The sequence below is a fragment of the Pteropus medius genome, unplaced genomic scaffold, assembly GCF_902729225.1.
Source record: "Pteropus medius unplaced genomic scaffold, Ma_sr-lr_union100, whole genome shotgun sequence".
NCBI lineage: Eukaryota > Metazoa > Chordata > Mammalia > Chiroptera > Pteropodidae > Pteropus > Pteropus medius.
Genome location: NW_024349800.1, coordinates 41,942,558 through 41,956,751, shown reverse-complemented (window position 1 = coordinate 41,956,751; position 14,194 = coordinate 41,942,558). Strand labels below are relative to the sequence as shown.

The following is a 14,194-nucleotide window of genomic DNA, read 5'->3' as shown; positions in this document are numbered from 1 at the left end:
ATCTCATCTGAGGTGATCTGTCTTAGAGACAAATCTGCTCATATTATGTCTCTTCATGCTTCTAGATAGGCGGGTTCGCATCTACTTTTCCCCATGTTGGAAAGATTTCCTATAATGTTTAAAAATCATAAAAAATAGATATACCATCTATTTTGACATCTCTTATACAGATAAACAAAACTAAGTTCCAGACAGAATGGCTGTCAAAAACAGCATTGCTCTTAGAATAGCTTATACTAAAATGTTTTCACACTGCCTTAATTTTCTCTTTAAAAAATATCGACTTTAAAAATAACCACAAGACTTGTTTGGAACCTGATTCAAACAATTCAACTATAAAAAAGTCTTTTTCAAAACGAAAAGAGAAATCTGAACCCAGAGTAGGTATTATATTTGATGGTGTTAAATCAGGATAAAGTTGATCTTTTGGTGATAATGGTATTGTGCTCATGTTAAAAAATAATAGAATCCTTATCTGTTAAATATGCAAGTATTTATGGCGAAAGGATATGTCTGGCATTTGTTTAAAAATATTCCAGCAAAAAAAGAAAGAAAGAAAAAAGAATAAAAGAGCAGGGAGGAAAACATATGAAACAAGATGCTGACAGGTACACTGGGGTTCACTGTACTATCATTCTATTTGGGGGTATGTTTAAAATTTTCCATAATAAAATGTTCTAAAACCACATGGTTACAATTAAGCATTATGAACTAATATAAAAATTAATATACCATAAGGTAATTTATCTAGAAAGTTAAATCTGGGATATAATAAATGAGTAACTTTCACAAAATATCAAGATCCCTATTCTTTAGTATACTTAAAGCCTATATACCTTTTATTCAAACAAAGTACTCCACAGGAAAAATTCTTTTATTTCAAAAATAATTCTAGTAAGCTTGGACATGTAGCCCAAAACAGATAACGAAGCTCAAATTAGGGGTGGAAAAAAGATATTAGGGTAGAAACAATTTATGAAAAGCAAATATAAAGTGAAGGGAGAAAGTAAGTGTTGTCCAGACCACCATCTAATGTGAAAGTAAGCCTTAAACTTCAAACCACCTATAATTATTCCAAAAACTTCCATCTCCAGTAGGTTACCAATCCTATCAATTACAAAATTCTCTTGGATGCTGTCTTCACTTTTCAGTAGGCACACTTCACAGGCATCAAAGGATTAAATGGTACCCCCGAGACAAGCCCAATGGTGGTTGTGCCCCTGCTGTATTTTGGATGTTCCAGATAGACCCCTCCAACCCTTCCTTCCCACAGTGACTTAATTTTCTCAACAAATCATGCCACTATTCTGCTAAAAAGTCATCTGTGGCTCCCCATTACCTATAGGACTATCTGAAGATCTGTTGCATATAATCCACCTTCAATTTACTTTTTCTATCTCTGCCCCTGATAATCCACATAAGTCTCTCCAGCACACCCCCACACACAACTCCCTGTTTCTACCATACCAAACCCTATTCCTCAATACATATGATTAGCATATCAATATTTATACCTTTGTTCCACCTCATTCTCTGCTTAGATTGAGCCAGCAGTCAAGAAACTCCAACTTTTCTGAAATCTTAAAGCCTATTACTAACGCTGCAGGTGGTTATTTTTATATAGCTTTGCACTGCAGTTCTTGTGGCTATAAACTCCATCTTCATTTATTGAACTGCTCTTACCAAAGTGCCTTGCCCTGTTCTAGGCTCTCACATGTGACATTTCATTCCCCAACAATGTCAAAAGTGGTATTTAATGAACTGATTATTAAAAGGTCTACCCTACACAAATAATTTTTTTAAAATCTACCCTGTTAGAGAAATCTGTTTTTATTCTATATTTTACCTATTTATCTTGTTTCTCTAACTCCCCATAAGTTCCATGAAGAAGGAAACTTTGTCTGTTTTATTGTTTTGTTTTCTCAAAACATAGTGCCTGGCTTTCAGTAGGTACTCAAAATACTTGTTCGATAAATGAATATCTTTAAAATTTTAATTATTAAGCTTCATTGTGTTCCTTTCTGAGCATGGGTAAGATATGGGAAAAAAATATGACCCTTTCATTATTCCTAGAAATAATACAATTACATGGACAAGACAGTAAAAATAAACTTTAAAAAATATAGATGACTGAAATCATAGGCAAGCACATTTGTTAACCTTCCCTTCTCCAAAAGAAACTTGAAAAAGAACTGGTATATCATTTTTTAAAAACTCTGACTATATTATCATCTCTTCTTAGTTTATCCTTTAATAAAAATGTTTAAAAAACACTAAATTGATTAGTCAATAAAACAATGAAACGGTAAATCAGAGAACTGAGATGATCAAAACAAATAAGTTTTGACCTTTCAAAATCTGAAGTTAAGAAGTCTCCTATTTCTCTAATATAATGAACTCTGATAATTTTCATAAAATACATTTGCATTTAACAAATATCTATTGAAGACCTATCATGCGCCAGCCACTGTTCTAGGCTCTAAGGATACAGCCATGAACAAGAACAAACATTCTTGCCCTCAAGGAGCATTCCAGTGAATTCTAGAAGCAGCCTCACTGTAACAGATACTATTTGCTGTCATAAGTAAAAGTAAATCTAGACTTGAAAAATAGTAATCTGGTACCATTTACTACTGTGGGGACCAAAAAAAAGCCTTAAATCTTGAAATTCCGAAAATAATCTTATCCCTCCAAGAAAATAAAAAGGGAAAGAGAAGATTCTTACAGAATAAATCTCAATTGCAAAAGGCAATCTGAAAACACCTGAACTTTAAATGTAGTCAAATATTATATAGTGAATAAACATAAGCTTACCAATGTAATATAATTACCAACAATAAAGAACTCCTACCTACTCTAAATAGTAAGATACAAGTTCTTATCTTGCCATAGGAAAGATAACATTCCCTATCAACGAAGTGAAAGAAGAGCTAGGTAAACTTTAAACACAGAGCTGGTGGTCCAGCCACAGGTCTACATGTATCAAAGCACACAGAGCTCCTTCTGCTTGTGGGACAATCACAAAAGGCATAATATAGGTATAATGAAAATAGTAGAAGGAGAAGGAAGAAATAAAAGAAACATCAAAAGCAATAATGGTTGAGAAAAGGTCAGAAAACACCAAAAGGTATAAATACCAAAATATCTACAAATAAAGGCATATCAGTCTAGCTGCAAAATAACAAAGACAAAAGGAAATCCTGAAAGAAGCGTGAGATGAAAAACACTTTACCTATAGAGGAAAAAAGATAAAAATTACTTTGGACTTCTCATCAAAAACCACACAAATGAGAAGAGAGTGAAGTAAAACATTTCAAGTGCTGAAAGAAAAAAAGCCAGCAAGCAAAATTCTGTATCCAGCGAAGTTATCCAATAAAAGTGAAAGAATTGAAATAAAGACTTCCTCTGACAAAAGCTGAGGGAGGTTGTCGCCAGTACACATGTCTTTGCAAGAAATGTTAAAAGTCCTCAAAGGGAAAGAAAATAATATAGGTCAGAAATGCAGACATATGTATGCAACAAGAGTACCAGAGAAAGACTAAGAAGGTAAAATAAAACCTTTTATCTTTCTTATGCTTAACTGATTTGAGACAACTGTGTGTTGGAAGTACTAATAGTAACAATGTATTGAGTGATCACATATACAGATGGGGAAATGAGCGACAGCAATTTTATAAAGGACAGGAAGAAGGCATTGGGAATACTCTGTCATAAGGTACTTGAGCTAGTATTTTAGAGTAGTATTATTCTAAAGTCAAATTAGATTAGCTGTAAACATATATTGCAAACCCCAGGCAATCACTAAAAAAAATTTTTTAAAGTATACTGAGAGGATAGACAATGAAATCATATAAAATGCTCAATTAAAGCTAATAAAAGCAGAAAAAGAGAAGCTAAAAAAAAGAAACAAAAAGTGCAACCAACAAAATAGTTGCAAATGTAAGATATTAATCCAACTATATCAATTACTTTAGATGTGCATGATCTAAATAAACCACTTAAAAGACATAAACTTTTAAAATGGATTTTAAAAGAAGACCCAGCTATTTGTTGTCTACCAAAAAAAATGTTTAAATATAAAGACACAGATGGCTTTAAAGAAAAAAAATGGAGGAAGGCATACCATGCAACCACTAATCAAATGAAAGCTAGAGTAGCTATATTAAATTCAGCCAGAGCTGACTTCGGAAGAAGGAAATTATCAGGATAAAGAGTGGTCTTACATATGATAAAGGAGTCAATTCTCAAAAAAAACCTTAACAGTCCTTAATGTATGTGCACCTAACAACAAAGCATCAAAATATGTGAGGCAAAAACTAAACTGCAAGGAGAAATAGACAAATCCACTATATCTGTAAACTTCAACACTTCTCAAGCAGCAGTCGGAAAATCAGTAAGTATACAGTTGGACTGAACACCACCAGCAATCAAATGAACTTAACTGGAATTACAGAATATTTCATCCTACAGCAGAACATTCTCAAACTCACACAGAATATTCACCAAAACAGACAACATTCTGGGCCTTAAAACAAGTTTAAAGGAACAGGTTATATGAACTATTCTCTCAGATTGCAATAGAATTAAACTAGAAACTAATAATATTGGGGCTGGAAAAAAATTGCGGCTGGAAAACCTCCAAATAATTGAAGTTTAAACAATACACTTCTAAATAACACATGGGTCAAAGAAGAAGCCTCAAGAGAAATATTTTAAAATATTTTGAACTAAAACAAAACAAAAATAAAACTTACGAAAATGTATAAAATGCAGCAAAAGCAATACTTAGGGAAATTTATAGCATTGGGTACACACACACACACACACACACACACACACAAGGAAAGATCTAAAACCAATCATCTAAATTTCCACCTTAGGAAACTAGGAAAAAAGAGCAATATAACATAAAGCAAGCAGAATAAAATTAGAGAAGAAATCAATAAAACTGAAAAGAACAAAGCAGGATATCAACAGAAAAAAAAAATCAATGAAATTAAAAGCTAGTCCTTTGAAAGATCAATAACATTGATTTGAGAGAGAGAAAAGTCAAACTAATAATATCAGAAATCAAAAAAGAGTCAAAACTAATTCCATGATGTCAAAGAGATAACTCTATGTCCACAATTTTGGTAACTTAGTTGGAAATGCACCCATTCTTTGAAAGACAAACCACCAATGTCACACACACACACACACACACACACACACACACACACACTAAATAGATCATCTGAATAGGCTTATATCTACTAAAGAAATTTAATGGGTAATTAATAACCTTCTAAAAATGATAACCAAGACCAGAGAGTTTCACTCGTGAAGTCTACCAATTATTTAGGGAAGAAATAACACAATTTCTCTATAAGCTCTTCCAGGAAATAGAAGCAGAGGGAACACTTCCTAACTCGTTATGAGGCCGGAATTATCCTAATACTAAAATCAGCTAAAGCACATTACAAGTAAGAAAAACTACAGACCAACATATCTCATGAACAAAGATGTAAAATTACTCAACAAAATTAGCAAACTGAAACCAATAATGTATGAAAAGAATTATATGCCACAACTAAGTGTGATTTATTCTAGGGATGCAAGGCTGGCTCAATATTCAAAAAATTCATACGGTAATCCAGTACATCAACAGGCTAAAAAAAAAAAAAAATCACATGATCTTGTCAAATGATGCAAAAAAAAAAAAAAAGTATTTTACGAAATCCAACATCCATTCATGATTAAAAATATATGAAAATAAAAATTAAAAAAAAAAACACCTCCTGGCGGACCAGGAATAGAGAGGAACTTCCTGAAGTTAAATTTTGTAGAATTTTTAAAAATCTACAAAAGAAATCCTACAGCTAACATCACACATAGTGGTGAGAACCCAAATGTTGTCTCCCTAAAGATTAGAAAAAAAGATGCCCATTCTTATCACTTTTACTAAACACTATACTGTAAGTTCTAGCTAGGACAATTAGCCAAGAAAAAAAGATAAAAGGTACTCAGATTGGAAAAGAAGTAAAACTATCTTTATTTACAGATGACATAATCTTATATATAGAAAACTCTAAAAAATCCACTAAAAAACTACTGGAACTAAATAAGTTGAGCAAGACTGCGAGATATAAGATCAACATACAAAAATCAATTGAAAAAATTTTAAATCAATTGTATTTCTGTAGACTTGCAATGAACAATATGAAAATACAATTTTAAAAACTTCATTTATAATAGCATAAAAAATAAATTTAACAAAAGTGTTAAACATACTCTGCAAACTACAAAACATTTCTGAGAAATTAAAGATCTAAATAAATAGGAAAACATTTCATGTTCATGGATTAGAACACTTAAAATTAAGATGGCAATACTCTTCAAATTAAACTTTCAGATTCAACCCAATCACAAATAGAATTTCAGTTAACCTCCTATAGAAACTGACAAGCCAAATCTTAAATTCATATGAAACTGCAAGGGACCTAGAATAGACAGACAATCTTGAAAAGGAAGAACAAAACAAGAGGACTCTCACTTCCTGATTTAAAAACTGACTACAAAGCAACAGTAATCAAGACAGTATAAGTACTGGCATAAGAATAGACATAGAGATCACTTAAACAAAACTGAGAGTCCAGAAATAAATTCATGTACCTATGATCAGCTAATTTTCAATAAAGGTGCCAAGACCGTTCAACGGGGAAAGAAAAGTCTTCCCAACAAATGGTGCTGGGACACCTGGAAAGGCACATACAAAAGAATGAAGCTGGAATTTTACCTAATATTACTATATATGTCAATGTATTATATAAAATTAGTAATATATTATACATATTAATATAATTATAGCATTACTCATAATCTGAAAGGTGGAAATAACCTAAATGTCCATTAACTAATGAATAAATAAAATTGGGCATATCTATACAATAGAATATTATTGTCTTAAAAAAGAATGAAGTACCAATAATACAACATAAATGAACCTTTAAAACATTATGCTAAGTGAAAGAAGCCAGTCACAAAAGACCACATATATTATCGCCTACCTTCTTCAGCTAGCATCCCACCTTTGCAGGCATATAAGTTAAGGAAATAAATTCAAAACTATCCCACTGTTATTCCTTCTTTCATTTCCCAGGAAGAAAGAACTACTCAGTAGAAAGATGTTATCCACAAAAAAGTAGAGGCATTTTATCCCAAATATCAGATATTGATTAATGCAATTTTAAATTAAGAGAATTAATATTAAATTACTTACATCAGAAATTCTATTTGGAAACCTTATGAGTGAAAATTAATAAAGCTTTTTAAACCTAGAAGCTACTAACTAGGTATGTAACCTCACTCATGCCCTCATAACTTTTCTCTGGCTTCAGTGCCTCCCCCAGGAGAGGAGGGAATTCTGGTAGCTCAAAGAGTTCAAATACATGACACATGTGTGGGCTGCATTCCACCTCTGAAGAGCCACTACTAATTGATCAGAGATCAAATCGGAAATGCTACCTGAGGTGGAACTTATCTGTCATTGCTAGACAAGTGAGACAAGCTTCTTTCTCCTTTTAACATTCTACTATCTGTGACCTACTTGTAATCAAATACACATTTATTTGCAGTGAACAGGTCAGACACAGACAGATATAATACACACAAACTAACTTAAGGAGTCAGAACCTCAAAATGCAAGAATTCTTCATCACCTTTAAATGTACAGTGTTCTTTTAAAAGAATATGTCTATATGTATCTCTATTTCAGATGTGAAACTCTAGGAGAAAAAATCAAGTCTAAATGGAAAAACTTTAAAATACTGTATCTTTCTCAATTTCCAATATATGTAAAATAGTGTTCTTTAATATGAACTACATTCTTAGTACTCAGGCATACAGCGACATGCCTAAAAAGATCCCTATGAAAAGAACTTTACAAAAAGCTTCCTAGAAAAATAACTGGGAATGTTTACCTTACTACTTACCTCAAGGCAGATATACCCAGTTACAGGTTTACATAGAACTCATAAAGGTGAGCACCCTGACAGATGTTTAGACAATTACATAATTCTGTCAGAGGGTTAGTTCTAGCATCTTCATGTGGCATCTAAATGTCAAAAGCCTTCTGTAAAGTCCTTCCCACTATGTGGCTCCATTCCAAATTTCCAATTCCTTCTTGGTCCCTATCAAACTCCCATTCCCTAGGCTCAATTTTCAACAGTTAGAAAAACATTCTGATTCAAGCGAAAAAAAATTTTTTTGTTTTCAAGGGGAAAAAGTCAAAATCAGGGACGGCAAGGGAAATAATAATTACATCGAAAGAGGAAGGTTCATCGACCAAAATAGAAAATAAGTGCTTACTATGGGCCAATTATTATGCTAGGTGCAGGAGATATGGTAATCAAGGCTCACTTCTGACAGAGGGTAAAACAGCCAGAAAAAAAATAAGTGACTAAAGTTGTGTCAAAAAAAAAAAGGAGCACCAAAGAAACATATAACCTGTGCACGAAAGTTGGGATAAGGACGTAACATAATCTTAGACATCGGTGAAGGCCTCCTATGAAAATATTAGCCAAGGATACAGCAACGTTTGCGAAATAACAAGACACGCTCAAGGAACTACAAAAACAACAGTATACCTGACAAATAAAGCCAAGAAAGGAGGCTAACATGAAAGTCCATGGAAGCCACTATAAGGAACTAGTAATTACTTATCTCGAAAATTAAGAGTCACTGCAAGTGACTTAACTGAGGAACATAGATATACTTTTACAAAGGGCTCTCTAGCAGCCTACTTCACCTATGGTTGCAAAAGTGATCAAGGGACAGTATGAGGAAATAATAGAAAGGGAGAGATGAATAGTACTTCAGAGACTTTAGAGTACGCTCAGACATCTTGGATTAGAACTACAATGCCTGGAACATAGATGCTCAATCATATATATCAATAGGTACTATATGCAAAAAGGAATTATGGAGATGAAGAATGAAGAGCTCAAAAAAACTTATTGTCTTAACTGAGAAGTCTTATCAAGAAATATATTTTTTTAAATTAAAAATATAACTCTTACTGTTTTTTATCTATGTTTTAAAATAAGGTTGGTTGGTTGTTTTTAACTGGGTTCAATTTAAAAGACACTATTCACCTTGTTATACATATATCTAAGCATGAAGTCCAGTAGAAATGATTTCCCTTTACGAAAAGCTCCTGCCACGGATACCACTACTATGTTAAGATCACGAATGTGCTCCTGCAGCAATATCTGCTCCAAAGCTTCTTCATCAAGTTCAAAGTTATGGTCATCTTCATGAGCAAGAACAATCTGAACTGGACATGGTTTCTTCATAACCTCATCAGAGTTTACTAGGTCATCGTCTTCATAATTCTCATCTAGGATTTAAAAAAAGAGAGAAACTCATTACTTTAATTCCTACATTATAAACTTTTCCTAAAGGATCACGACTAAAGCAAAATTTCAAATAACTTCCCACCCCACACCCAGACCCCCATTATAATCATTTGAAAATAGTCACAAGTACTGTTCAAGTACATATTGGATTTCTCATTCCCTCTGTAATAGGACCAAGAATATCAATAGATTTCCCACTAGATATACAGATAAGCAGCAATACTAAATATGGCCTCTATCTCAATTACGTCTTTAAGAGCTACCTATGAACAGTAGCTGTTCCTGAGCCCTGTATTATTCTATAAACGACTTTTGCTACTGTATGCACACAGAAACAAGTTGGAGGGAGGGAGAGGAGAAGGATCAATTTCACCTAATAATTCAGATTCCAATTTTCCTTGTAGGTATAACCTGGAAATTATTCCAAGTTACAAAGATTAAAACATGTATATGAAATGTAGACATTTTTCAAACTTAAAGAGCTATGTTAAGGCCCTAAGAAGTCTCCAAAACTGATACTTATGATAAAGCTAACAAGTCTCTAATTTAATAAGAGTACCAATGGTACAGCTTCTCATATTAAAGCAAAGCACAGGATTAGTATTTTAGTGGAAGATACAAGAATGGTCAGTGAGGAAGGTAGTATAGCTTAGAGTTTCACCTGCCTCCGGGGCTCTTCTTCACCAAACACCATAGCCACCACTTCAAAATTACATAGCTCCCCAAACAGCTACATAAACCCTTCCTTTGTTCACCCACCATACCAGAAGAAGGTAAAACTTGCAGAAGAACCTTACTAAATAGTGATAACTGTAGAACATGTAACAGCAGAGACAAAGTCCTAAAGCTGAAATTTCTGTTAAAAAAAAAAAACAAAACGAATAGCTAATTTCAGAGGCTATGTAACATATCTGGCTTTCTTCCTTGCTTGATCCCATGTAGCAACAAGTTATTCCTGGATAACTTATTCTCTCCCACAACAACATTTTTAAGAGAATGACTCCTTGAGCCTGTCGTCTACTAAGTGTCAGTTTCTAATCTAAGGAACATACAGTATCTACTTTGTTCAGTGCAATGATAGTCCCTCTTCTTTCCCAGGAGACAGTTGGTCCACTGAGGAGTGGCACATTAGTCAACAGTGCAATAATACTTTATCCACAAAACCACTATTCTCAAAGACTACATACCCATATTAATACATTTTTTATCTCTTTACAGAAAAAAATCTACCTTATTTAATTTGAAAAGTCTTTGCCTTCATATCACAAGGCACTTTTAACTATACATAGCAAAACCAACACTACTTCAAACTGTGATACAAATGGTGACAAATACAATCTAAAGAGCAATTACAAGAGAGAATCTTTTAAAGTAAAAGCAATCAATATTTAATTTAAAAGAATATTATCACTGCCTCTTCCAATGGTATACAGATATAGCCAGGTATGCTATTTGAATGCACAAAAAAGTAAACTTTCCAGGAAAGGTACAACACAATTAAATTCCAATTTAATATATCATTAGGTGAATCCAGATAAATGGCAAGACAAATAATTTTAATATTATTTTATTAACCCAATATACCCAACATATTGTCATTTCAACTCATATTTTTAAATTAATATATTTATATTCTTCTTTCATAGTGTCTTTGAAATCCACTGTGTATTTTACACTTATAGAATATTTCAATTCGGACATTCATGTTTATCAAAAAATACATGATCACTTAAATTTCATAAAATTTAGAACAGAAAAAGTAGATTCACATATACAGGTTTTTCCAAACAATGTTTTCAAAAAAACTTTTTTGAATCAAATACCAAAATAAGTTTCCATTCATTTTTGCATCCATACTGACAAAACTACTTCAGTTTTTTAAAATATAAACTCAAATTAAATTTAAAATTCAGTTCTTTAGTAACAATATCCATATTGCTTTAATATGCATATCCTTGATTGATGCTGACCATTTACGTATAGTATTTGTTTCCTCTTGTATGAACTGTCTATTTAAAATCTAAGTAGCTTTAAGAAAAAAGTGTCGATTACAACCCAGAAGTCCTTTTAATTCTACAGTAGCAAAGTATTAAATAGTTAAACAGTATATTGCAGATAATTTTTTAAATTCAAAAAAGATTATACGGTGCTTGCATATTTAAGAGTACAGTGGGATACCTTGTATACAGTACATAATTTAACGCTGAAAACTAATCGAAAAGGTTTATAGTTGCTATATATTTGCTTGTACAATATGAGTTTAGTCATTTAGATAAAAACCTGAGGGTGTGCTTAGCACAAATATATGGATTCTGCTGGGTTTTTCTGTAAATTTTCTTCAAATTTGGAACTGTTTTGCTTTCGCTATAATATAAAAAAAAGTATATCACCGAATATCAATTTTTTAAAAGTAAGAAAAATGTCACTCTAGAAATAAAGCATGATATTTTAAAATCTACAGAAGTGAGAAATAAAAGAGTATGAGTTATCTTCCAGGGTCAAACATTCATGTTCGACAAAGCACAGTTGTGACAGACAAGGAAATATAACTGAAGGAAGCATAGATCTCTAGGTCAGTAAAATTATCAGTAATTTTTGCTAAATGTGACAGGCTGATTAATGATGTGAGGCAACGTGATAGAATGTGTGTATCAGCAAATCTATAAAACTCTGAACCAAAGAGACCATTTTCTTAATAGAGGCACAATCTACATTCTTCAGATTGCTTAAAAACTGGATAGATGAGCTAGCAAAGGAATATGTTTTTAGCTAAAAAAGATGGTCTGAGAGGTTTAGGAAGAGAACTGATTGGCACTGAAATTCAGCAGTAAGTATTAAGTGCCATTCCAGGTGCACTGAAGAATTTTCCAGTAATGTTACCTGGAAGCCAAGAAGAAATTACTATTTGAGATCATTATCGACAAAACAGAATTTTTCAGAAAGTGAATGCATCAGTAAAGCCAATAAAGAAAGAGCAATATGTAATTTCAAAGCAAACCTGACCTAATTGTCAGAATTTCACTCAAAGTACTTCAACAACAAAGCATTTTATAAGTGGAAAAGCAAGGAATCATTGAAGAAAAATTTTTTCTGGCATTTGCTAGCCACAGTTTTAGAGCATCAACAAGGAAAATTTGAACCAGACAATAACAACTTTGGATATAATTACAAGGTCTTTAAAATAATGTAGACCTCTTATGCTTGTTAAAGCAAATGCTACCAAGGAAAGGGGGTATACTGACTTGTGCTTTATCTTGCTCTTAGGAGAGCCTTAGAAGAGGCTCTAAGAAGCCTCAATTAATCCAGCTAATCTAGTTCATGAAGAAAAATTCCTTAAAAGGTTATATTAGTATTAAGTATAAAATAATTACTAAATAACCATATACGTATATTAGGTATCTAGTTTATGTTCTTAATAAATATCTGTAAGATATCTAATTCTTTTCATTTATTTTCAAGAACAAGTATGATACAGAATGAAACAGATTTCCTAAAACAAAATCGCAATTAGAAATACACACACTTATAACAACTAAATATCTGACTTAACACTGTTTACCCAGGAATCAACTAAGGAGTATCTAAGGTCCTGCAGAAATAGAATCCAAGTAGTCTTCACTACCTAAAAATGGAGACTTCAAAAGGCAGCAATGTACAATGATTACTTAAGACTACTGGATCATAAGCTGATGGGATAGAGTATAATGAGTAGATCGACCTCCAACTCTAATCAGTCTTAACATCAAAAAAACACATTTTGTGACTCCTGATTTGATGCATTAGGAAGGACCGGACACCACCAATGATTTACTTTTGAGGAAAATTTTTTTAAAACATGTATCTGATCAAGCCTCCAGATCTAGTACTTGGGAGGGGCAGAAGAGTGCCATGGAGGACCAAAAATAAAATGTTTACAATACATACAAGACAAAGTCAACTGATTGCAAAATTCTGTGCCTATCCCACCAAACACCTCAACCCACTTCCCCAGAAATACAGTTCTAAACACACATCGATTCTTACCTCCTAAAATCTGAAAGCAAGAATCCTACCAAAAGAAACTCATTATCAGTTGGCTAAATAAAAGAAGGTACTCACTCTTTACTATGGAAAACTGAAAAAACTCAGATTTAAAATCAAATCCATTAAACACCTTACAAAGAAAACTTTAGGCCCTGATGGATTCACTGAATTCTACCAAATATTTAAGGATGAAATTATACCAATTCTACAGACTCTAATAGAAAAAAAAGTGAACATTTCCCAATTCATTTTATGAAGCCAATATTATTATCCTAGTACCAAAACCAGACAAACATTACAAGATAACAAAACTACAGACCAACATACCTCAGGACAGACATAAAAATCATTCATCAAAATCCAGTATTCAGAATATATAAAGAACTCCTACAACTCAATAAGAACAATTCCATTTTAAAATGGGAGAGATTTTAACAGACACTTCAAAGATATATAAATGGTCGATAAGCACATGAAAATATACTCAACACCATGAGATGTTAGAGAAATATAAATTAATACTGCAATGACATACACTACACACTCACCAGAATAGCTAAAATTTATAAGAATACCAAAAGAGTTTGTTAGGAGCAACTGGCACTTATATATTTCTGATGAGGATATAAAATGACACCACCACTTTGAAAAAACGTTTTGGCAATATCCTATATAAAGTTAAACATACACTTAACCATACAACCGGCAATCATACTCTTAGGTACTTAAAAGAGAAATTAAACATATGACAACAAGACTTGAACACAAATGCTCAT

At 32.6% G+C, this 14,194-nt stretch overlaps 1 protein-coding gene across 2 annotated transcripts in view; it reads right to left on the bottom strand.

Annotated features, from left to right (window-relative positions):
- Positions 1-14,194, bottom strand: part of ATL2 (atlastin GTPase 2) — a 42,612-nt gene that overhangs the window by 15,192 nt on the left and 13,226 nt on the right. For both annotated transcript variants that reach the window (XM_039887386.1, XM_039887387.1), the window contains exon 2: positions 9,132-9,376. In XM_039887386.1, the coding sequence (XP_039743320.1) occupies positions 9,132-9,376 (245 nt within the window). The remainder of the gene's footprint in view (positions 1-9,131; positions 9,377-14,194) is intronic.